General features: G+C 46.9%; 1 protein-coding gene across 2 annotated transcripts in view; it reads right to left on the reverse strand.

Moving 5' to 3' along the window:
* The window catches only part of KIF6 (kinesin family member 6), a 444,670-nt gene that overhangs the window by 10,391 nt on the left and 408,254 nt on the right, over positions 1-26,025 (reverse strand). For both annotated transcript variants that reach the window (XM_046006623.1, XM_046006622.1), the window contains 3 exons: positions 15,735-15,819; positions 14,083-14,218; positions 11,561-11,658 (listed from right to left, as the gene is read on the reverse strand). In XM_046006623.1, coding sequence (XP_045862579.1) covers positions 11,561-11,658; positions 14,083-14,218; positions 15,735-15,819 — 319 coding nt within the window. The remainder of the gene's footprint in view (positions 1-11,560; positions 11,659-14,082; positions 14,219-15,734; positions 15,820-26,025) is intronic.

Raw genomic sequence — 26,025 nt, forward strand, 5'->3', positions numbered from 1 at the left:
GGGACACTCAGGCTGCGAGGTGGGTTGGGGTTGGACAGGGGGGCCGGCTTTGCCTAGCCTGAACCATCAGTTTAAGGTGCTCCACAGGCCGGACAACCTGTTGCCTCACCATGAATACAACACTTTCCCTCGCTCTAGCCTTCTGCTCTCTCCCATCTCAGCCAGCTGCTGGGCCTCTTTCCCTGGGCCTGCCTCCACAGGTTCGAGACTGTGGGTCAAACAGATGGAAAGAGATACCAGAGCCTGGGAATCCGAGCCACCCTCACGCCTATTTCCCTGCATCCCAGAGACTCCCCTGGGTGGTGGGGGGAGAGGAGCATCTGTGCTTCTGGTTGGGGTGCTGTAGAACCAGAGGCAGCCACAAGGTGGCAAGCTCTGCACGCTTTTCCTTGGAGAACAGTGGCCAATGATCAGGATCTTTCTGAATGGTTTCTGGTGCAGGCCTCCAGGAGGGAAGGAGAAAGGACTTTCCGTTCTGTAGCAGCTCGGATTACGCCAGGCCAAAGTCAGTTTGGAAACTGTAGCAAGTCTTGCAAAATCAGGTCACAGGCACTCAAATGGCTCATTAATTCAATGGATTCCCAGTGGGTCCCCAGAGGCTCCTTGTCTAAGAATCCTGGGAGATCCATGGGTACAAATTATTGAGGGTTGGCAGTGGGTGGTAGAGGGGCAGAGATAGATATGGACAGGGCAGCAAGGTATCATGATCACACCGTGGAAAGAAGGGGGTGTTCAACACCCTCTGCCAAAGCCCAGTTGCCCAGCATATTGCCACGACTGTGCAGTAGGACAGCACACCATGAAGGCTTGGGGGTACTAAGGGAGTTGACTCCTCCAGTCTTGAAGCTACTTGAGTGCCCCTGGATGCCACAGCTCAGTTTCTGACCCTCAGGATCCCACCACAGATTGCTTTTTTTCCTCTTTCCTGACCAATCAGCCTTGCATACTGCATTCATTTCTCATGTTGACATGCCTTCTGGAGAAAGAACACACCAGCCATCAGAATTAACTATCTTTTTCTTAATAAGGATTAATAGGTAGTATTAATAATAGGTCTCCTGGGTTGCCAGTCAGAGTGTTGGGAATTTACTGTGATTGGTTCGCAGGCCCTGGGCATCCCTGAGGAAGTTTCTTCCAGAACCTGAGGAGCAGAGGACAAGCCCCAGGCCTGCAGTGAGTCCATCTGGAGCAGGTGCTCTGGGGGTGGGGGGAGGACAGCCAGCAGACTCTGGCTCTCTTGCCTCTGTAGCTCTCCCATTCCCTGGCACATCTGTCTGCTCGTGGTGTCCTTGCAGAGGGACCTTGATGCATCTCAAAGATGAGATGAGGAAATCCACAAGGGGGTGGGTGGGACTGTCTTGCCCAAGAGCATGCTGCTTGAAAGAACTAAAATGACGATTTGTTTCAGACATTCTTTGTGGAAGTCTAAACTGAGGGAACTCCTTGCAGGTAACCCACGGTGATGTGAGGCACACCTCTGAAATCCACTGCGCAGAGCTTCGGGGCTAAGGCTCTCTTTCACCTGAAATATCCAAGGAGTGTTCAGGGATGCCAAGGCACTACTTCTCACACAGGTCGGTGCTCGGAGGGGAGCATGATTCTTGGTTCTCCAAGAAGATTCTAGAAGGCCCTGCCCAGTGGCTGGTTCTTAGCCTTTTCCATGGTGGGCACTCTTTCACAGAAGCTGGCAAGTAAAGGCTGGCGGCAGAGGGGACAAATGGAAAAGCAATATGGAGAGGCAGCCTTGGCTAATGGAGAGCATGGAAGAGGGGCAAAAGTCTAGGGAGAAGGGAAAGGAAAAAAGGAGGGAGAAGAAGAATGGAAGTTGGGGATAAAGATGAGCAGAGCAAGAAAGTGGGAGAAAGGAATGGGGAAGAATGGAGTGCAGGATTGAAGCCAAGAGAGGAGAAGAGGCAGGGAGGGGGTGGGGGGAGGGAAGTAGGAAGAAAGGCAACACCACAGCTCAGCCTGCAGCCTGAAGTTCAGGACTAAGCTGTAGCTCTTCACATTATCAATGACAGCGAGAGAAACATCCCTTTTCCTTTCTGGGCCTCAGTTAGTTAAATGAGGGGGGGGGGTGGAATTCAGGGCTTCTCAGCAGAAATGGTGGGGGCCAGTAGCACGAGGGCTGGTTTTCCAGTCAGAGGTTGGCTCTGTAGGCAAGGGTAGATTTACTTTTTGAGAATCCTGGCCCCTTGAGAAAATTAAGATGTGGACACACGGAAAGAGCAGAAGGCCCAAGCAGGAGGACCTGGCATTTGGCAGACTACAAAGAAAGCGCGGTTATACAAGATAGCACAGAATATGGGCTGGAAAATGCCACCTCTTACAAAGCAACAGAAAATACATGTGCCTCTCAAGGGCAGTCACTGAAGTGAGGAGTGAGCGGAGTAGGTGGAGACTGACAGGCCTGGGTTCCAACCCCACCTTACCACTGATTAGCTGGGAGGCCCTGGGCAAGTCAGTTGACCTCTCAGAGCCCGAGTGTTCTCATCTGTAAAATGGGGACAATGATTATATGTTGCACATTTGCTCGGTGCTTGGCCTACAAGGCCCAGGAGAAGAAAAGAGAAGTAAAAAGAAAGAAGAGAAGAGAGCTAAAGTTGTCTCCTCGGGGGAATTTAAGGACACTGACAACTCATCCTCCACTGCTGTTGGCAGAGAAGGTCTGAGAAGCCATGATGACGTGGGACATCGTGTCCTTCCTGTCTCACTCCTGCTAGAGTCCCGTGAGTTCTTTTCTGCCAGCATTATAAAGCACGTGACAGGTGATTTCTTTGTCAGAGGTGGAGGCCCTCTACCTCTGCCTTTTCAGGCTCTAGCAGGGCCCTTTTCCTCTCACCTACTGCAAACTTTCTGACTACAATTTTGGGTATCCAAACTGCCGCGTGGAGGGAGTTAAGGGGTGCCAACCACCCGCATTTGAGGTGTCTTAGCAAGCACCATTCAGAACATTTGGTTATCTCAGAGGGTTAGAAGACAGCCAGAGCACTGGCTGCCACCGGGGTTGAACAGTACTCCAAGGCCTATCTGGGCCATCTCTCCAAAGACCTTCCTGCCAGCAGTCAGTGAGGGGCTTGGGGTAGTGCTCTGGGAGCAAGATTTTGAGAAAAGCTCCCATGGGTAATCTGATACACACCTTTGAAATTCAGGGTTCTGAACTTTACTTGGCAGGCATAGTCTATTTCCACCTTATAGTCCTGGGCCTTTACACACACATACACATACATGTGCTCACAATGCATTGTCTTTGAAACAAAAGAAAACTTAGAGGTGGAGCTTCCTATTTGTTGGACAGGATATTTCTATCAGTAAGGAAACATGCAAGAGATCTGGAAAAGCAGCTGGGGAAATAGCCAGGGGTTCTGAGCCTCATCACTGGGAAGAGACCTTATTAATGTGTGGAACACACAACAGGCTCAGGACTGAGCCAGAGCAATGACCAAGGAAAGGCTGGGTCAGTGTTTTTCAGACACGTTCTGTGCAGTCCAGGAGTTTCAGGGGAAGGAGACAGCTATACAGGGGTTACAAACTCAAGTGTCCCAGAGGTTGGAAGGTACCTGAGGGAATGCACAGACAAGACTAGTGTAGGACATTAGTGCCAAGCTGCCTGTATTGCCATAGAGCAAGTCTACTTACACTGACATTTTAAAGAATTTAAATTGATAGACTAATTTTTCTGAGAAGTTTTAAATTTTCTATAAGAGAATTTAGATCTCTGTAAGAGAATTGAGCAGATGGTACAGAGAGTTCGCATATAACTCCCCTCTTGAGCCTTGTGGTTTCCCCTATTATTCATACCTTGCATTAGCTTTGTACATTTGCTACAACTGATGAACAAATATAGATACATTGTTATTAACTCAAGTCCACAGTTTATCTGGCGGTTCACTCTTTCAGTTATACAGTTCTATGGATTTTAACAAATGCATATTATCATAGGCCCACCATTATGTATCATGCGGAATAATTTCACTGCCTTAAAAATCCCCGGTGTTCCCCCATTTCTCCTTTCCACCCCTTCTCACACTGGCAATCACTAGTCTTTCTATTGCCTCCATAGTTTTGCCCTCTCCAGAATATCATGTTGGAACCACACAGTATGTAGCCTTTTCACATTGGCTTCTTTCACTTAGTAATATAAATGTAAACTTCCTCTATGTCTCTTCATGGCTCAATAGCTCATTTCTTTTTAACACTGCATAGTAGTCCATCTTCTGGATGTACCACTGTTCATTTATCCATTCATCATTTGAAGGACATCTTGGTTGCTTCTAGTTTAGGGCAATTATGAATAAAGTTGCTGTACACACCCATGCATAGGTTTTTTTGTATGGACATAAGTTTTCAGCTCGTTTGGGTAAATATCAAGGAGCATGTCTGCTGAATAGTATGGTAAAAATATGGTTTTTTTTTTTAAAGATTTTATTTATTTATTTGAAAGACAGAGATCACAAGTAGGCAGAGAGGCAGGCAGAGAGAGAGGAGGAAGCAGGCTCCCTGCAGAGCAGAGAGCCCGATGCGGGGCTCGATCCCAGGACCCTGAGATCATGACCTGAGCCGAAGGCAGAGGCTTTAACCCACTGAGCCACCCAGGCGCCCAAATATGTTTAATTTAATAAGAAACCACCAAACTGTTTTCCCAAGGGCCACACCGTTTTGCATTCCCACCAGCCAAAGACAGAGTGTTTCTGTAGCTCCACATCCTCTCCAGCATTTGTGGATGCCAGTGTTTTGGGATTTTAGCCATTCCAATAGGTTTACAGAGGAATCTCATTGTTGCTTTAATTTGCAATTAATTTCTCTCTCTCTTTCTTTCTTTTTTTAACAAACATATAATGTATTATTAGCCCCAGGGGGACAGGTCTGTGAATTGCCAGGTTTACACACTTCACAGCACTCACCATAACACATATCCTCCCCAATGTCCATAACCCGGCCACCCTCTCCCTACCCCCCTCCCCTTAGCCACCCTCAGTTTGTTTTGTGAGATTAAGAGTCTCTTATGGTTTGTCTCCCTCCCTATCCCATCTTGTTTCATTTATTCTTTTCCTACCCCCCAAACCCCCCACGTTGCATCTCCACTTCCTCATATCAGGGAGATCATATGATAGTTGTCTTTCTCCGATTGACTTATTTCGCTAAGCATAATACCTTCTAGTTCCATCCACGTTGTCGCAAATGGCAAATTTTATTTCTTTTGATGGCTGCATAGCATTCCATTGTATATATATACCACATCTTCTTTTTTTTAAATTAATTTATTTATTTTTATTTTTTTATTTACAGCATAACAGTGTTCATTGTTTTGGCATCACACCCAGTGCTCCATGCAGTACGTGCCCTCCCTATTACCCACCACCTGGTTCCTCAACCTTCCCCCCCCCCCCCCCCCCCGCCGCCCCTTCATAACCCTCTGGTTGTTTTTCAGAGTCCATAGTCTCTCATGGTTCATCTCCCCTTCCAGTTTCCCTCAACTCCCTCTCCTCTCCATGTTATTTGTTATGCTCCACAAATAAGTGAGACCATATGATACTTGACTCTCTCTGCTTGACTTATTTCGCTCAGCATAATTTCTTCCAGTCCCGTCCATGTTGCTACAAAAGTTGGGTATTCGTCCTTTCTGATGGAGGCATAATACTCCATTGTGTATATGGACCACATCTTCCTTATCCATTCATCCGTTGAAGGGCATCTTGGTTCTTTCCACAGTTTGGCGACCCTAGCCATTGCTGCAATAAACATTGGGGTACAGATGGCCCTTCTTTTCACTCCATCTGTATCTTTGGGGTAAATACCCAGCAGTGCAATTGCAGGGTCATAGGGAAGCTCTATTTTTAATTTCTTCAGGAATCTCCACATTGTTCTCCAAAGTGGCTGCACTAACTTGCATTCCCACCAACAGTGTAAGAGGGTTCCCCTTTCTCCACATCCTCTCCAACACACGTGGTTTCCTGTCTTGCTAATTTTGGCCATTCTAACTGGTGTTAGGTGGTATCTCAATGTTGTTTTAATTTAACTCTCCCTGATGGCTAGTGATGATGAACATTTTTTCATGGGTCTGATAGCCATTTGTATGTCTTCGTTGGAGAAGTGTCTGTTCATATCTTCTGCCCATTTTTTGATATGATTATCTGTTTTGTGTGTGTTGAGTTTGAGAAGTTCTTTATAGATCCTGGATATCAACCTTTTGTGGGTACTGTCATTTGCAAATATCTTCTCCCATTCCGTGGGTTGCCTCTTTGTTTTGTTGACTGTTTCCTTTGCTGTGCAGAAGCTTTTGATCTTGATGAAGTCCCAAAAGTTCATTTTCGCTTTTGTTTCCTTGGCCTTTGGAGACATATCTTGAAAGAAGTTGCTGTGGCTGATATCGAAGAGGTTACTGCCTATGTTCTCCTCTAGGATTCTGATAGAGTCCTGTCTCACGTTGAGGTCTTTTATCCATTTCGAGTTTATCTTTGTGTACGGTGTAAGAGAATGGTCGAGTTTCATTCTTCTACATATCGCTGTCCAGTTTTCCCAGCACCATTTATTGAAGAGACTGTCTTTTTTCCATTGAATATTTTTTCCTGTTTTGTCGAAGATTATTTGACCATGGAGTTGAGGGTACATATCTGGGCTCTCCACTCTGTTCCACTGGTCTATGTGTCTGTTTTTATGCCAGTACCACGCTGTCTTGGTGATCACAGCTTTGTAGTAAAGCTTGAAATCGGGTAATGTGATGCCGCCAGTTTTGTTTTTGTTTTTCAACATTTCCTTAGCAATTCGGGGTCTCTTCTGGCTCCATACAAATTTTAGGATTATTTGCTCCAGCTCTTTGAAAAATATCGGTGGAATTTTGATCGGAATGGCATTAAAAGTATAGATTGCTCTAGGCAGTATAGACATTTTAACAATGTTTATTCTTCCAATCCAAGAGCATGGAACAGTCTTCCATCTTTTTGCGTCTTCTTCAGTTTCTTTCATGAGTGTTCTGTAGTTCCTCGAGTACAGGTCCTTTACTTCTTTGGTTAGGTTTATGCCCAGGTATCTTATGGTTCTTGGTGCTATAGTAAATGGAATCGATTCTCTAATTTCCCTTTCTGTATTTTCATTGTTAGTGTATAAGAAAGCCACTGATTTCTGTACATTGACTTTGTATCCTGCCACGTTACTGAATTGCTGTATGAGTTCTAGTAGTTTGGGGGTGGAGTCTTTGGGGTTTTCCATATAAAGAATCATGTCATCTGCGAAGAGAGAGAGTTTGACTTCTTCATTGCCAATTTGGATACCTTTTATTTCTCTTTGTTGTCTGATTGCCATTGCTAGAACTTCTAATACTATGTTGAACAAGAGTGGTGAGAGTGGGCATCCTTGTCGTGTTCCAGATCTCAACGGGAAGGCTGCAAGCTTTTTCCCATTGAGGATGATATTTGCTGTGGGTCTTTCATAGATAGATTTTATGAAGTTCAGGAATGTTCCCTCTATCCCTATACTTTGAAGCGTTTTCATCAGGAACGGATGCTGGATTTTGTCAAATGCTTTTTCTGCATCAATTGAGAGGACCATGTGGTTCTTCTCTCTTCTCTTATTGATGTGTTCTATCACACTGATTGATTTGCGAATGTTGAACCAACCTTGCAACCCAGGGATGAATCCCACCTGGTCATGGTGGATAATCTTTTTAATGTGCTGCTGGATCCTGTTTGCTAGGATCTTGTTGAGAATCTTTGCATCCATATTCATCAGTGATATTGGTCTGAAATTCTCCTTTTTGGCAGGGTCTTTGCCTGGTTTGGGGATCAGGGTAATGCTGGCTTCATAAAAAGGGTCTGGAAGTTTTCCTTCTGCTTCAATTTTTTGGAACAGCTTCAGGAGAATTGGTGTTATTTCTTCTTTGAAAGTTTGGTAGAATTCCCCAGGGAATCCGTCAGGTCCTGGGCTCTTGTTTTTTGGGAGGTTTTTGATCACTGCTTCGATCTCATTACTAGATATCGGTCTATTCAGGTTGTCAATTTCTTCCTGGTTCAATTTTGGGAGTTTGTAGCTTTCCAGGAATGCATCCATTTCATCTAGGTTGCTTAGCTTATTGGCATATAACTGTTGGTAATAATTTCTGATGATTGTTTCTATTTCCTTGGTGTTAGTTGTGATCTCTCCCTTTTTATTCATAATTTTATTAATTTGGGCTTTCTCTCTTTTCTTTTGGATTAGTGTGGCCAATGGTTTATCGATCTTATTGATTCTTTCAAAAAACCAGCTTCTAGTTTCATTGATACGTTCTACTGTATCTCTCGTTTCTACCTCATTGATCTCTGCTCTAATCTTGATTATTTCCCTTCTTGCATGTGGAGTTGGTTTGATTTGTTGTTGATTCTCCAGTTCTTTAAGGTGTAGAGACAGCTGGTGTATTCTGGATTTTTCAATGTTTTTGAGGGAGGCTTGGATGGCTATGTATTCCCCCCTTAGAACCGCCTTTGCTGTATCCCATAGGTTTTGGACCGAGGTGTCTTCATTCTCATTGGTTTCCATGAATTGTTTAAGTTCATCTTTGATCTCCTGGTTGATCCAAGCATTCTTAAGCAAGGTGGTCTTTAGCTTCCAGGTGTTTGAGTTCCTTCTGAACTTTTCCTTGTGATTGAGCTCCAGTTTCAAAGCATTGTGATCGGAGAATATGCAGGGAATAATGTCAGTCTTTTGGTATCGGTTGAGTCCTGCTTTGTGACCCAGTATGTGGTCTATTCTGGAGAAGGTTCCATGTGCACTTGAGAAGAATGAGTATTCTCTTGTTTTAGGGTGGAATGTTCTGTATATGTCTATGAGGTCCATCTGGCCACATCTTCTTTATCCATTCATCGGTTGATAGACATCTAGATTCTTTCCATAGTTTGGCTATTGTGGACTTTGCTGCTAGAAACATTCGGGTGCACGTGCCCCTTTGGATCACTACGTTTGTATCTTTAGGGTAAATACCCAGTAGTGCAATTGCTGGGTCATAGGGTAGCTCTATTTTCAACTTTTTGAGGAACCTCCATGCTGTTTTCCAGAGTGGTTGCACCACTCTTCCCATTTCTTGATTGGATTATTTTTTCTTTGGGTGTTGAGTTTGATAAGCTCTTTATAGATTTGGATGCTAGCCCTTTGTCTGATATGTCCTTTGCAAATATTAATTTGCAATTTCTTAATGCCATATGATTTTGAGCATTCTGTTATAAACATATATCTGTAAATCTTCTTGGGTGAGGTGGCTATTCAGATACTTTGTCCATTTTTAAATTGGGTTGTTTTCCTTATTTGTCAAATTTTAACTTTTTGTGTATTCTGGACACAAGTCCTTTATCAGATACATGTTTTGAAAATATTTCCTCCCAGTCTGTGGCTCATCCTTTCCTTCTTTTAGCAGTGTCTTTGCAGAGCAGTGTTTTAGGTTTTAATAAAGTCCAGCTTAGCAATTTTTCATTTCTGGATCTACGCTGCCTTTTAAAACACCAGTATAACCAAACAGAACACACTTTCCCTGCTGTTGACCTTGGATTTAGGGGCTCAGATAGGAGGTGTTTCCTAAAACTGGGACATAACTGGAAGTGCTGGCACCTAGGGCCAACTCTGGGGGGAGGTGGTGAGCAGAAGTCCAGGGAAAATGTCGATCAGGTGATGGAGGGCTCACTGGCTGACCTTTTTTATTTTCTTTTTAAAGAGTAGTTTCAGATGATAGCATAAGGTGTAGACTTGTGGAATTACTACGTTGTATAACTGCATTAATTTAACAATGTAGTGTGTCAACCATATTACAAACAACAACAAAAACATAGTTTTAGGTTTACAGAAAAGTTGCCAAGATAGTACAAAGGGTTTCCATGTCCCTCATACCCAGTTTCCCTTATCATACAATCTTACCTTGGTATGGTACAAATTTTCCAACTAATGAAACAATGCTGATACATGATTATTAATTAAAGTCCATGCTTTACTTGAAGTTTCTTAGTTTTTCCCTATTGTGTTGTTCTGACCTAGGACCCCATCCAGGCTTGCAGTTTGCATTTTGTTGTCCTGTCTCCTTAGGTGCCTTTTGTCTGTGGCAGTTTTTTACATTTTTCTTGTTTTTGATGGCCTTGACAGTTTTGAGGAGGACTGGTCAGGTATTTTGTAGAATGTCCCCTGGTTTTTTCCTCATGACTGGACTGAGGTTATAGGATTTTGAGAAGAAGAGCATAGAGGTTGAGTGCCTGGTTGGCTCAGGTGGTTTAAGCACCTGCCTTCGGCTCAAGTCATGATCCCAGGGTCCTGTGGTGGAGTCCCCTGTTGGGCTCCCTGCTCAGTGGGGAGTCTGCCTCTCCTTCTCCCTCTGTCCCTCTCCCTGATCATTCTCTCTCTCAAATAAATAAATAAAATCTTTTTAAAAGCTCGCGTGACATTCTCATAACATCACGTTAAAGGTACTGACACAACTCGCCCCCCTGCACCCACCACTTCTTCCCTCCTTCCTTTCTTTCTTGCTTGATTTTATTTATTTGAGATAGAAAGTGAGCATGAGAGAGACAGACAGAGAGAGAAAGAGAGCGAGTGAAAGCACCAGTGGGGTGAGGGGGGTGGTGGGTGAGAGAGAGGGAGAAGCAGACTCCCTACTGAGCAGGGAGCCCAAGCAGGGCTGCATCCCAGGACCCTGGGATCATGACCTGAGCCAGAGGCAGACACTTAACCGCCTGAGCCACTTAGGTGCCCCACTACCTCTTTTAAAAGCTCTATTCCACATTTTCCACCTTGAGAGCTCAGTCCCTATTCCAATCCAGTCAAAGGGTTGCTCCTTGGTGGCAGAGCAGGTTGCTCCTTGGTGGCAGAGCAGATTGCTCCTTGTGGCTCCTTGGTGCCCCACTTGTGCCTCCCTGGCCTCTGCCCTGACAGTAGTGGATCTGTCTGGGGGAGGGAGGGTGGCCGAGGCCTGTGTCCTTGGCCTTACCACCCGAGTGGTGTGGTTGGAAAGGTAATCGTGTGGATGGCATGAGAAGGAACCTGCCTTCAGAAGTGGGCGTGGGGTCGGGAGAAGTGGTGTCCCTTCTGGATCATGCCAGCAATCAAGGAAACTGGCTCTGGACTGTCCTCAGGTGGAGGCCATCCTCATGGGAGGCTGCCTACCTCTGTCCTGAATCTGTGCTAGGACAGTCATTTCCCAGAGCTCCTCTGTATCCTGGCATGCCTGCTAACCTCTGACCTACTACCAACATCCCCCTCTCTCTCCCATGCCACACGCTCCCTTCCCCCTTCTGCCAACCCCTTCTTCCTACCCAGGGGTAGGACCGGGGCTTCGTACAGTTAAGCCACTCATCTCTTGTTGCCATGGCAGTAGGTCTGCTGGCTGTCAGAGCACGGGGAGAAGGACCAAGGAGGTGTGCTCAACAACCTTTGCTCAAACACGTCCAAAAGCCATTGGCCTGAGTATCTATAGCCAACGCCACAGTACACGTGATTCATCTCCCTGGGTCAGGAGGCCTATAGAGACACACTTAGAGCAGCAAGAACAGATGGGGAAGAGGTGGGGAAACTTTCCTGCACCCTCCCTCTGTTGGTAGAGCTCTCTCCTTACCTTCTGTTAGAAACAAGTTGAGACCTTTCCTGCGGGGACTCAGGCATCTGGGGAAAGGGCCTCACGTGATTGAGAGAATTCGTTGCTGGCGAGTTTACCTGTTGGACCAAGAAAGAGTTTCACAGTATGACCTCTTCCCTGACATGGGAAAATGTCCTTGATGTATTTTTTAAAGTGAAAAACCCTGCTCTCAAAGTTGCTATATACAACATATGTGGGAGAAAAAAAATAAGCTAGACATTGCATGGCTATGATGATGGGCATCAAAATATTGTCTCTGGTTGGCAGGATTGTGGATAATGGTTGATGTATTCTTTGTCCCTTTCTGTGCCCAGCCTTCCAAATAGAGCACGTGTTCCCTGTTTGTAGGTAGGAAAAAGGGTTTAAAATGTGATCTGACAATTCTCCAGAAGTCCTCTCTGCTTTTGCCGCCCCTCGTCCCCCGAAGAGATGCTACTGGAGGCAGGAGAAATCCAATGAGCTCTTCATCTACAGGAAGAGCTCCACACGGCTCCCCAGCAACCCCGCATGTCTCCACACAGGGCTTGTGAGCACAGCCTCAATGGCAGCATCTCTGAGCCTTGGCAGAGTGCCCTGTGATCCTCCCCGAATGGGAGTGGCTGCTCTAAGGCCATTCCCCACTTGCCTTCCTAGCTCCCCAGGAGAGGGTCAGGGGACAGTTTCTCATCACCTCCCATGTTCTGATGAGGTTTAAGGCTTTCTGCCTTGCTCCACTCAGGGTACATTTGCAGGCTATAAAACCGCCTAGAGGCAGCATAGAATTCACTCCTCAGCAATGGGTGCCCCATTGTCCCTACTGTAGTCATCTGGTCTGTTTTGTTTCAGTGACTTCCTGTAGGGTGGAGGACACGAAGAATGGACATCTTGGCGACACTAGTTTTCACTGTTTCTATGAGCAATACGAGGCCCGAATCCGGCCGCCTTGCCTTAACTCTCCCTGCGTCACCCAAAATGACCCTCATCATCCACTGTCCAGTGACTAAACCCCCCCTGGGCACCAGCAGCGGTTGATGGCCTCTCCTTGAAGGGTTCTTAACCAGAGAATGGGCAGAACGCAGGGAGTGCTGGGAACGTGGATGGGAACCAATGACATTTTAAATTTTCCTAACTTCCACCTGAAATTTAGCATTTCTTTCAACAACACAATGTGGACAACAAACCATAGCAGTATATGTAGTATCAGTGACTTGTCACCAGTTAGAAAACAGATATTTTCATATCCTATTACACCATTGCAGAAATCTTAAAATACTCTGTTCCCCATTACTTTGAAATTATGTTAAATATTGAGTCCACCCCTTAGATCTTATTAATACATTTGTAAAGCGGTTTACATCTTATTATACCATGACTTTGCTTTAAGAATATTTTGATAATTTATTTCTGTCCTATTGGCTTTCTTTGTCATCTCGTGTATTAAATTTTATCCAAATATTCTCTCTAGTGTCTAGTAACCATGGTTACTTGGTAACATACTGGTTACTGCTTGGCTGTGTGTCATTGGCTAAATAACTTCTTGGGCTCTCAGCTTCCTTGTCCTTAAGATAAAGGGATCAGCTGTTCGTCTCTGAGCGTTCCACAAGTCACACTGGTGATCGGATAATATGAATCTCGTCACTTCCATTATACCACAGCTGATGAGTTACAGGACAATTGGAACTGGGGGTTTGTATTAGCTTCTTATTTTATTTATTTAGCCATTTTACTTTCATAGTGTTGTAGAGAACTTCCAGGAATCTGTCTAGCAAATGTGCGAACATTTATCTACAAACATGTTTCCAGTGTAAACTAGAAACAACCTAAACATTAAACAATAGAAGATTAAGCAGATTAAAATAAATTCATAGGATGGAACAGTGACAGTCAATAGAATGATACAGAAAAGTATCACAGGAGAGTGGTCATGCGATGCAGTGAGGTCCACAAGCAAAAGCCATTTGTGATACTTGAAGACCAATACGATTCTATCTTTATAAACACAAATGGAAATATATGCATTGGAAAAAAGATAAAATAGTCTAATCCAACATGATAATATTGGTTATCCTTAAGTGGTGGGATTATGGTGATTTTTACTTCTTTGTGTTTTTCTCTATTTCCCAAAATTTCTATAGCTTATATATGAATTAGAGAAACATATATTTACATATATGTACATTATGGATACAAACACACATATGACTGTAATAAAAAACAACTGATATTGTCAATGTGGTATTACACAAAGCAGCAGTGGCAAATCCACCGGTCTGGGCACCCCTTCCGTCCCCCACCTTTCTACGTGTCAGGCCCCAGAGCACGGAGACAGGGAGCCCCTGGCTGTGGCATCCTTGTTACAAACATGAGCACCTGCCTCGCAAACCAAGGCTGAGAGCACGTGGTCTGTGGGTCGAAGCCCCCACTCTTCTGCCTCCGACAGACTCTCCCCAGCCTCCCTAACATTCCCTGGGCCCCAGGAGGAGGGCCGGCTCTGGGGCAGGGAAGGGGACAGATGCTAATACCTGCAGGTTGGTGGCTTCCTCTGTCCACCAGGCTTCAAACTCTTTCTGCAGCTTCACCTTGGCCTTGTCCATGAGCAGCTGCAAGTGTTCGATCTCCACCTTCAGGGCCTTCAGGCGCATGAACATTATTTTATACCTATGGTGGAATCAGGAAGAGTCTTGAAAGTCACTGGCAGTGAGGAAAGTCTGGGAAAGGACCCCAGGGCAGTCCATGGAGGCCAGGGGCCGGGCCTGGGCTTGAGCCCCTCACAGAGAAGCAGGCCCCATGCGCTCTGTGTATGAGATGAATACCCCCTTCTTCCAGAAGGATGGCTACCAATACTGAGCACTTACTAGGGGGTAGGCATTATTCTAGGCACTTGGCATAACAACGGATTCAGTTCTCTGCACAGTCCTGTGAAGAAGATGCTCCACTTTACAGATCTGGGGCCTGAGGCATGGAGGTCCCATAACTTGCCCCCCATACATAACTTGCTCTGTGGTGGGAAGGCTAATAAACAGAGGGGCCAGGATGTGAGCCCCGGCCATCCGGGTCTAGAAACCACAGTCTCAGCCACCTCTCTATTCCATTGGTTCACTTTGTACTGAGGACAGAAGTCACACTACATTTGTTACTGTGTGTATAGGTTTGGGGCATGTGGCCGTGAAGCAGAAGTTGTCCAACGGGAACCGGTAGCCAAACTGTGGATACAGTGTTGCTCCTGAGGACGTTGGGGTTGGGAATGTGGAACAAGGAGACGACACAGGGTGGGGTAAAGATACAAGAAAAGTGGGTCAGAAAGAAATGGGGAAAAACAGAGTGAGGAAGGAGAGCAACAGTGGCACATCTGGGAGGCCAGCCCAAGGCTTTCTGGAAGGAGGATGCGGGGAGGCCTGAATGCCTGGGTTTTCTCAGGGGGCACACCTCCCTAGCCCAGCGGTGGTTCGTGTAGCATTGACACCATCAGCAGCCTGAGGGCCCGGAAGGTGACTTGTTGGCTCTCCCCAGAGCCTCTCCGTGGCCTGCAGGGCATAGCAAACATAGGTCAAATGCATCAATCAAGGAATGAAGGCCAAAGCTGGACTGCGGTGTTCAGTGAGATTCTGGGACCATCCTGAGGATCAGTTACGGCCACGTGTCTGCTGATGCTGGAGGTTTCTCGCCGCTTTGTTAGTGACGTCATCTTGGGAACCTGACTGGCTGCAAGAGGGTGTGAGGTTCTCTGGGATGCCCTGCAGGTGAGGAGACTCAGGAGGGAAATGGGGGCAGATCTGCCTGCGGGAGTGAGCCCTCCGTGGTCATACTGCTGGGCTCCACTAGATGGCAGCAGTAGCTAAGCCTAGTTGCTTCTGAGAGGCAGCCCAGGACCTTGGGCTGGCGGTGGGTGGTGCGCCAAAAAGCAAACCTCCCTGTGGGCTCTAGGGCCTGGCTAGGCCTTCTGCTCCGGAGATTCCAGCCTCATGCTGCTTATGGTCCCTGCATTCCATATCTGTCTGCTCAAAGGCAGCACACCCTCTACCTACTTGAGGACCCAACCACTGGACCTGCTTCCCAGAACAGTTCCAGACCCGGCCTGGGGAGTGCCCACCCCGCCTGGCCTGGGCAGCTCCAGGTCATCCCCGAGGGCCTTAGCAGGCTGGGGTCAGGGTGTGTGAGGTGAAAAAAAGGGTACCTTCTCTTTTCTTCCTCCAGCTGGGATCGAAGCTTCTCTTCCAGCGAGTCTGGCATGGAAGGCAAGGCTGTGTTTTCTGAGAGGCCTATGGAAGGGAGATGGCAATGGGTTACTCCAACAAGGAAGAATGGTAAAAGATGTGTGAGGGTCAGGGCGGAGGACAGGGTAAAGTGCACCCCGAGATGAAAGGGGACTCTGTGAGGACCTTCTGGGGCCTTTGGGTGAGAGTTCAGCCCCCTCCTCTGGATGGCAATCTCTGCTTGGTTGAAAGCCTCCCAGGAGAGGCTTCCATGATGATTTCCACCATCCTCCCACAGTCCAACATTGTCACTGGAAGAGAACCTGTCCTTACATTGTTATTAATCCTTTTACTGTTGAGTTCACTTATTTCCTCTTGAATCCTCAGGGAAGATGCAAAATAGCATTTTCCCATCCTCTGCTCCAGAGCCCCTCACAAATGGGAAGACATCACTAACCCGTCTCACATCTGCCACATCTGTCTCTGTACCAGTCGAGGTGCTGAAGGTCTCTGGCCTCCAATCATGTCTCCAGTTTTTTACTTCCCTCCGAAGCGGAGGGTGCCAAGCCCGATGAAACTAAGCAAGGCTAATATGCAGCCAGAGCTGAGAACAGGCTCAGACCCCCTGCCCATGAGACCACGGCAAGGTCCTGGTGAGGGCTGTGTTCCCAGGCGTGCTGACCCCTGCTGCCGGTTACAAAGCTGCCCACTCTGGTTGGTTGCTTGTCGGGGGCCTGGCCCCTCCCTAGCTTGCTGGGTGGGCTCTATTTCTCTTCCTAGCAGTCTCCATGGCTGCTCTGCTTTTTCCTAGCCTCAGAGAGGGTGTCTTGGAAGTCACAGAGCACTGCTTTTTTACTCCAAGTAGGGGAGAATCTACTTTGGGCCAGGTGCTTTCTGGACATGATCGGACTTCATCCTTCTAGTACTCATTTGAAGCATTATCGTTCTCATCTGGCAGAGAAGGACACTGAGGCTCAAAGAGGTTAACTTGCCCTGAGGCCACCCGGCTAACTTCAGGAAACCGGATCCAAAGCCAGCTGTGTTTGGTTGCAAGGGCCTTGGATCCAGAAATTTCTTCTGTTAACATTTCTGACAGATGGTCATCTATTTTCTGCCCAAATACTTTTAGGGGTGGGGAGCTCCCTCTTTGGCACTGTAGCCCATTTCATGATGGGTAGCTCTGTTTGCTTTTCCTTTGAGCTGAGACCCACCCCAATCACTTCTTTCCACCTCGACTTTGGGTCTTAAGAGCAGCATAGCTTGTCTTCCTTCCTCTGACGGTTCTTTAGAGATTTTCACAATGATGACAAAATAATTTACCAACCATGTTTTTGGAGCTTTATTCTCAGGCTAATTCTGCCCAACTCCCTCATCAAGGGCTCAGTGACATGGTTGCTTTCTGACTGACCTTAAGCATTAAGGACTAAATCTGGACATAATATTCCAGAGAGGTCTGAAAGGGACAGGGTGGAAAATGGACCTCCAACCTTTTAAAAATGTGTGTTCTCCCAGCACCATTTATTGAAGAGACTGTCTTTTTTCCATTGAATATTTTTTCCTGTTTTGTCGAAGATTATTTCACCATAGAGTTGAGGGACCATATCTGGGCTCTCCACTCTGTTCCACTGGTCTATGTGTCTGTTTTTATGCCAGTACCACGCTGTCTTGGTGATCATAGCTTTGTAGTAAAGCTTGAAATCGGGTAATGTGATGCCGCCAGTTTTGTTTTTGTTTTTCAACATTTCCTTAGCAATTCGGGGTCTCTTCTGATTCCATACAAATTTTAGGATTATTTGCTCCAGCTCTTTGAAAAATACCGGTGAAATTTTGATTGGAATGGCATTAAAAGTATAGATTGCTCTAGGCAGTATAGACATTTTAACAATGTTTATTCTTCCAATCCAAGAGCATGGAACAGTCTTCCATCTTTTTGTGTCTTCTTCAATTTCTTTCATGAGTATTCTGTAGTTCCTCGAGTACAGGTCCTTTACCTCTTTGGTTAGGTTTATTCCCAGGTATCTTATGGTTCTTGGTGCTATAGTAAATGGAATCAATTTTCTAATTTCCCTTTCTTTTTTTTTTTTTTTTAAAGATTTTTTATTTACTTATTTGACAGAGAGAGATCACAAGTAGGCAGAGAGGCAGGCAGAGAGAGAGGGAAGCAGGCTTGCTGCTGAGCAGAGAGCCCGATGCGGGACTCGATCCCAGGACCTTGAGATCATGACCTGAGCCGAAGGCAGCGGCTTTAACCACTGAGCCACCCAGGCGCCCCTCTAATTTCCCTTTCTGTATTTTCATTGTTAGTGTATAAGAAAGCCACTGATTTCTGTACATTGACTTTGTATCCTGCCATGTTACTGAATTGCTGTATGAGTTCTAGTAGTTTGGGGGTGGGGTCTTTGGGGTTTTCCATATAAAGAATCATGTCATCTGCTTAGAGAGAGAGTTTGACTTCTTCATTGCCAATTTGGATACCTTTTATTTCTCTTTGTTGTCTGATTGCCGTTGCTAGAACTTCTAATACTATGGGAAAACTGGACAGCGATATGTAGAAGAATGAAACTCGACCATTCTCTTACACCATACACAAAGATAAACTCGAAATGGATAAAAGACCTCAACGTGAGACAGGACTCTATCAGAATCCTAGAGGAGAACATAGGCAGTAACCTCTTCGATATCAGCCACAGCAACTTCTTTCAAGATATGTCTCCAAAGGCCAAGGAAACAAAAGCAAAAATGAACTTTTGGGACTTCATCAAGATCAAAAGCTTCTGCACAGCAAAGGAAACAGTCAACAAAACAAAGAGGCAACCCACGGAATGGGAGAAGATATTTGCAAATGACAGTACCCACAAAAGGTTGATATCCAGGATCTATAAAGAACTTCTCAAACTCAACACACACAAAACAGATAATCATATCAAAAAATGGGCAGAAGATATGAACAGACACTTCTCCAACGAAGACATATAAATGGCTATCAGACCCATGAAAAAATGTTCATCATCACTAGCCATCAGGGAGATTCAAATTACAACAACATTGAGATACCACCTGACACCAGTTAGAATGGCCAAAATTAGCAAGACAGGAAACAACGTGTGTTGGAGAGGATGTGGAGAAAGGGGAACCCTCTTCCACTGTTGGTGGGAATGCAAGTTGGTGCAGCCACTTTGGAGAACAATGTGGAGATTCCTGAAGAAATTAAGAATAGAGCTTCCCTATGACCCTGCAATTGCACTGCTGGGTATTTACCCCAAAGATACAGATGGAGTGAAAAGAAGGGCCATCTGTACCCCAATGTTTATTGCAGCAATGGCCACGGTCGCCAAACTGTGGAAAGAACCAAGATGCCCTTCAACGGATGAATGGATAAGGAAGATGTGGTCCATATACACAATGGAGTATTATGCCTCCATCAGAAAGGATGAATACCCAACTTTTGTAACAACATGGACGGGACTGGAAGAGATTATGCTGAGCGAAATAAGTCAAGCAGAGAGAGTCAAGTATCATATGGTCTCACTTATTTGTGGAGTATAACAAAGAACATGGAGGACATGGAGAGATGGAGAGGAGAGGGAGTTGAGGGAAACTGGAAGGGGAGATGAACCATGAGAGACTATGGACTCTGAAAAACAACCAGAGGGTTTTGAAAGGGCGGGGGGGTGGGAGGTTGAGGAACCAGGTGGTGGGTAATAGGGAGGGCACGTACTGCATGGAGCACTGGGTGTGATGCCAAAACAATGAACACTGTTATGCTGTAAATAAACAAATTAAAAAAAAAATAAAATACCCCCCCCAAAAAAATGTGTGTTCTCTATTTCTCTAGCAGGTAAATAATGGACAATGACCATTATTGAATGCCTGTTGTCTGCCAAGTTCTACTGGGTACTGGGCTAGGGGCCAACTCACTGATTCTCAAAATAACCCAGGAGGGAGGGGCTTACCATCTCACTTCAGTTAGATTCTGAGTTTCAGAGAGGGCTGTGAATAACCCAAAGTCACACAGCTAATGCGCAGAGCTGGGATTTGGACTCAAATTTTTCTGTTTCTAAAGAGCTCAGTGTATAGACCAGGCACCCCCCCACCCCATGCCGTTTTTGTTTTTCTGCAGTTTTGTCATTGTCATGGCCTGTCAGTTTGTCACTGGCCTCCATTAAGCTGTGGCTAGTTTCAACACTTTCATATTTTTATGAGTGGTTGTCAAAACACATCCTATTTCAGTGCGATTGTCCTTTTGACTCTAAATGCCACACTTTCGATCTATTGGGCGTTAAGCCTTCCGAGAGGTCCTTATTCTGCCATGCCTTTATTCTGTCCATGTGAGTTGCCTTTTGTGCCATTATCTAACTCATTGATAAACATGCAAAGCAGATCAGGAGTCTGTCTGGGCACTGATACTCTCTCGTCCATGTGCCAAGTGACAACTGTCTCTTGGAAAACGGACTGGACAAGTGTCTTTCTTACTCCATTTAAACATGGGAGATGCAGATACCACTCGACTTGCCAACTCAGAATGACATGTCACTTGGGCTACTGTGATTTTTGGCCCTGATGAATTGGCTGCCTGTCCACATTGCCCATGCTCCCCCAGGCATATGCACTGGACCCCCTGGAGGACGGGGACCGTATCGTATCTCCCCTGCTCTCTGTTTAGGCCCCATGTGCAGGGGACACTCAGTGCTATAGGCGTGCACCAGCCCTTGCTCTCTCGGAAAAATGTTAGCTGCGATAAACCAAAGATAGTATCTTAACATCAAACTGATAATGGTAGGACTAGAAATGGACGGAATGTTTCGCTGCCTCCTAACAGTTTCAGAAATGAGCAAATCTATCTTCTGGACTGTTGAAAAAGAAAGGCTGTGGATCTCCTTCCTCCTTTTAACACTTTTTGACTCCATGCCCAGGGAACCCCTGATAAAATCAGCGAAGACCCTGCTCCATAGTGGCTGGCTGGGCAGCCCACAGATGCACTCTGTATGAGAGGTCGCTGGAGGGAGGGGGGCATGGCAGGGCCGCTGGATGGGCACAGGGATGTCTCACCCAGCCTGGCGGAGGCTGTCTCTAAGGGCCTCATGCAGGGAGTCCGAGATGACCTGGTCTCCCACCTAAAGGCTGTGGTTGCCCCAGGAGGAGTGCGGAGCCCATCTGCAGGAGAGGGCTCTCACCCTGCCCCATCGCTCACTGTTTTTCCATCGGGCACCTGGCAGGCTCCCCTGGCAGATCACAGTGGCAGGTGTCTTGGAGATGCGTGGGTGTCCAGGAGCCTAGGGCAGGTAGAGCATTGTTCTGAATGCAGGTGACCCAGGAATAAGAGATGATGTCAGCTCCCATGTGTGGGGCATGTTCTCGGTTCTATCCTCTGTACTGCCTCATTTATTCCTGTAATTCTAGCTAGCAGATATTATCACCTCTGTTTTCCAGACAGGAAGACTAAGGCTTGGGGACCAGGTGGTTTGCTTGCACCTGCCCTAAAGCTACCAAATAGAAAAGCCAGCTTCGAGTCCAAGGCTGGTTATTCATTCACTTAGGTAACAAATGGGCTGCCCCCACCAGGGGCAGTCTGCTGGGGAACATGGACATTGAACCAACAAAAAACTGGGTTGACATAATGCCAGGGGCCGAAAGGCACCACGAGGAGAGAAAGCTGGATAAAGGGTGGAGGGTTGCGATGTTAGGTAGAGTGCTCGGGGAGGCATCTCTGAAGAGGGGGCAAAGACCCAAATGAAGGGAGGGAACAAGCATGCAGAAATCAGGACAGAGAGTATAGCAGCGGGTGCAAAGGGCCTGCGGTACATCTGCTTGGTGCTTCTGAGGAACTGTGAAAAGGCCGGGGTGTCTAGGAAAGTTGGTAGGGCAGAGGGGTGTGGGAGCTGAGGCCAGATCACATAGGACCTGTAAGGCCCTGATAAGGATCTTAGCTTTGAGAGAGACAGAGGCTAGAGCATTTTGAGGACAGAAATGGCTCGAACTATTCCTTTGATAGCTAAGCCAAGCAGTTTTTTGCTGATCAAGACAAAGCTGCCCCAAACTAAAGAATGGTCCTTGTGAGTTGGTGCCAGGATGCTGTAAGCCTATTGAAAGGATGTGGGAAAGAAAGCTGGGGCAAGGGACCTCGGGCAGCCAGAATGAGGGCACAACATATCCCCAAGACGCAAGCTGTCCACGTTGTCATGGCAACCAATGGGTTATTGCCAAAGGTGATGTCTACTTAGTGAAATGCATTGTAACCCCAGCAGGAGACAGCCCCTGGCTGCTTCTGATGCTTCCTGAGGTTGGGCTTATCAGTCTTGTCTGAAGAGAAAGAGGGGCTGGGAACTGAAAAGGAAAGGAACAAAAAGCGGCTGAGCAAGAACAGAGGAAGAGGGAGTAACTGAAGGGCATTCGGGCTTTGTAGGTCTCCGTGCCCACTGGGACTGGGGCCAGGGACAGAGCTTCCAGTCACCTGACAGGAGGCACCGGGGGCCATCCTTTCAACCACAGGATTCTGGCTGGGGCAGGAACACAGGGGGTCGTAGCCCTGAGTGGCCTATAAGGTGACACAGTGACTCTGCTCAGGCAGCTGGCTCCAAAGCAACACAAAAGAAAGAAAGAAGGGTTTCATTCCAGCAGGCGCAGACCTGAATGTCACACAAGGAGGGAGCCTGAGTGGTTGAGCAGTGTATGAAACTTCCAACAGGGCACCTCCGTCCCAGGCTGGCCCTGTGTCTGATGTGTCAGGTGCTCGGGAACCAGCAGCACCAGGACAAGTGAGGCCCCTGCTGGGCAGGCCGGCCTCCAGTGGGCCCCCTCCTACCTGCTGGGATCTTGGGACACTGAAAAGATCATTATAACTCCTCTTCCTGCTTCCCCATACCTTCCTCAGGCACCACCCCCCAAACTCTCCTACAGTTATTCAGTGTCTGAAATGTGCAGAATTTCATTTTTTTGGTTTAGTGGCTCTCTATTGGGTGTGCACATGAGAGGCTGGTAAAAGTACAGAGACAGCTGGGCCCTGCACTACACCTACTGAGCTAGAATTTTCCAGTGGGTTCCTCGGAGATGCAGATGCTGAGCTCTGGTTAAGAACACTGCTCCAGGCTTTGAGACCAGGTTCAGTGCAAGTGTTCCACGCAAGCGTTACAAGGAATAAAGAATCTGCAGTCGTTTAGATGGCACGGTATATGGGGCTAGTGTGTCCCTTTGCCCCATCTGCTTTCCAGACTTCTGGGAGCCGCAGTGGGGAAGAGGGGCCCAAGGGTTTCCAGCAAGGAAGACGACACACTCTTTGTAGGGCTGGAGCTGCTTGCACTTGACTCTTGTAAAGGGTAGACAAAATGTGAGCCGTGAAATCTCCAACCAGGCTCCTCCGTGGGTCAGATACTTCCTGCATCTTATCTTATATAATCTTCACAACCCCCCACTACAGATGGGGAAACTGAGCTCTGATGGGAAATAATCCACCCAGGATCACACTGCAAGTCAATAGAATTGGAGTCAGGACACAGCTCTGTCTCACTTCAAAGCTGGAACTTTTTCCTCTGGAAGTGATTCTGGTAGTGAAGGAAGCCATTGGGCAGATCATTGACATCGGTATTGACTTGTCCTTGGTATTTGAAGGCAATGCCCTTTTCCATGAATGCCCTTCATATCTGGGGGCTGGGGCTGAGAGGAAGCCTCAGCCTCTCCTCGAGTGCTGGCCTGTGAAGACTGGCCTTTACTAACCAAAACCATGGCCTGCAGCCTGATCTCACTTGGTATTTGCTGCTCACGGGCTGGGTGTGAGTTGTCCTTGCCGGAGTCGGCACCTTTCCCAAGTTTAGTCGCTGGAATACTCAGAGCCAGTCTGCTTGTCTCCTAGACTAGGTGCTGGGGATCCTAAGGAAAGCAATAATGAAATTTCCAACCAGGCACCAGAGCCAAAAGGGCCCCCGAGGGCTTCTGGAGTCTTCTGTAGAGCAAAAGCTACAGGGTCCAACATGGCAGTTGCTGGTCCCGTGCCCTTTGTGGAAGGAAGCCATGAGTTCTGTGGCTCTACCACAGCCAATAAGACCTCAGGGCCAGGGAGGCGTTCTAGCTCGTCTCCTCAGCTGTCCAATAATGAATCATTTGCTGAACACCCACTCTGGGCCTTTTGGGGCTAAACCATCTCATAGAGCCATAGATCACTCAGCCTCAGCTGTTTGAGAGGTCAACGTGTCTCTTCTTACCGAGACTGATGGTGTCACTAGCTCAATTACTACAATGGTCAGCAGCTCAGAGGCAAAGATTCTGGCTTTCCAATCAGACCATTTCCCCTTAATGGCTCAAATTTATTGTCAGCTGGAGTGATCACACGCTGACAGGTGCTCAGAGTCACCATCCATCTTGGTGCTGATTTTGTAACACCTTAGCTGCTCGTGGCATGCTCAGGCTTACGGGTGTGATGAATAATACCCTGAGGACTGATAATCTCTTGGGCACACTCACCCCCACAGACACAGGCCCACAGTCACTCAGCTCCCCCAGGGAGCAGCCATGCTTTCGGACAACCGGAACTGTTGGGGAAGCCTTTTTAGAACAAAACGCAGACATACACACCCCCTGTAGAAGGCTGTCTGCTGTCTCCTGCTGCTGGAGTAACCTTCCCTATTCTACTCTGGGCTTCTCTGCCCAACATCTGCTGGCCCTGGGATGGGGGCCCCTCTCCTATATTGTTTTCTTCTCTCCCTCTGTGCTCCCTGTTGGGGGAGGTGAACTGCTCAGAGGGTCAGTGTGCAGCAGAGTCAGTGTGGACTTGCAGGTACCTCCCGGGAGCATACTGCAGACACAGGAAAGACATTTCTATTGCCATTAGTTGCTTCAGCTTGGCACCGGGTCCTTTCCATGTTCACCTCTGTTTAAAGAGGAACTCTTCTCTCTCTCCACGGTCCTTTCTGTTGGAGCCCCAGATTCATCTGTGGTTTGCAGTCAGTGTTCTCTGGCTGGGACCACTCAGAGCCTTGCATGGTGTCTCTTCTTTGGAGGGTCCGGATGCTGCTCCTGCCTGCTTACCAGCCCACTCAGGCTCCCCACTCCTCAGAATCAAGCTCATATTTCAGAACATAGGATTTCTCTCAAAACCCAAGTCCCTTGGTGAGTCTACTGTCTGTCACTGCAGCCTCCCTGACCAGTGGTGTCCTCAGTCTGAGTGGCTTTTCCGACAGAAGTTAGCAAGAAGTTGGCATCCCTAAAACTCAGTTACATCTTTGTCACACTGGAACAAGTCAGTCTGGAACATTCTCAGGACACATACGATCTTGTGGGAGGGCAGATTTTCTCATGCCTATAACAGTAAGCATGCACCTTCCTCCTCTAAAAACCCCTAATGATGACGGTTCACGGGATTTAGTTCAACTCGGTTGATTGGCTTAAAAGAGACGTTTTAGGACTTTTAGGAATTGAGTTGAGGATCCTTAATAAAACCATCTCCAGCCACTTTGAGGAAACTTATCTGCTACTAGCCAATTTGTAAATCATCTGTTCGTTTCCAAAAAATTTATTACACATTAGAGTCAGAAGTGAGTTCTGTGATGGACCACACAGTCAAGCTGGCAAAGTACGACGGCAAGAGCTTGCAAGACAACCAAAATACCCCACATGAGAAAAGGGCCAAAAGAAATTTTTGGAAAGAATTTCTCTAAAGAAAGTTGGCAGTTTGCATTAAGTCTGCCTTACCTTCTTCATGGGGGGCAGTGTGTGTGGAGGTCCTTCTCCTTCCCTCAAAGGTCTTGAAGGGGTTTGAAGACGCTCAGAAAGACTGGTTAGGATCCTCAGGAATCTGTGCATGTGTGTGGGGTGTGCTCTGTGTGTGTGTGTGTGTGTGTGTGTATACGTGCACAGAAATCTGATTCCCATTCAAGAACTCTCTAGTAGGGCATAGGCTGACGTGCTGGGAGCAAGACCAGAGCTGCAGCTGTGCTCCTGTGGAAATAATGTGGGGTGTAACTACTCCCATTATAGCTGATTTCAAGCTACCAACATGATGTTCCTGAATTCGGAGCTGAGAAGAGATGTACACGGTCAACTCTCACGAGCCAGTATGAGCTGGCTCCGCACACCACTTACACCCTCTAGCACACACTTAAAACTCAGATCAGTTTTTTTTTTTTTTTTTCAGTGCAAAAAACTCAGATCCTTTTTAGTGGGACAAGGCAGAAGGGCAATGGGACCTAGGTAGAAAGAAGCTTGGCAGTGGACCAAAGAATGCTTGTGGGCTGAGTCCTCTACCTATCTATTCTTCTCCCCTAAGTGCCCCCCTCCGTCTTC

This window comes from Meles meles, chromosome 5 (genome assembly GCF_922984935.1).
Source record: "Meles meles chromosome 5, mMelMel3.1 paternal haplotype, whole genome shotgun sequence".
NCBI lineage: Eukaryota > Metazoa > Chordata > Mammalia > Carnivora > Mustelidae > Meles > Meles meles.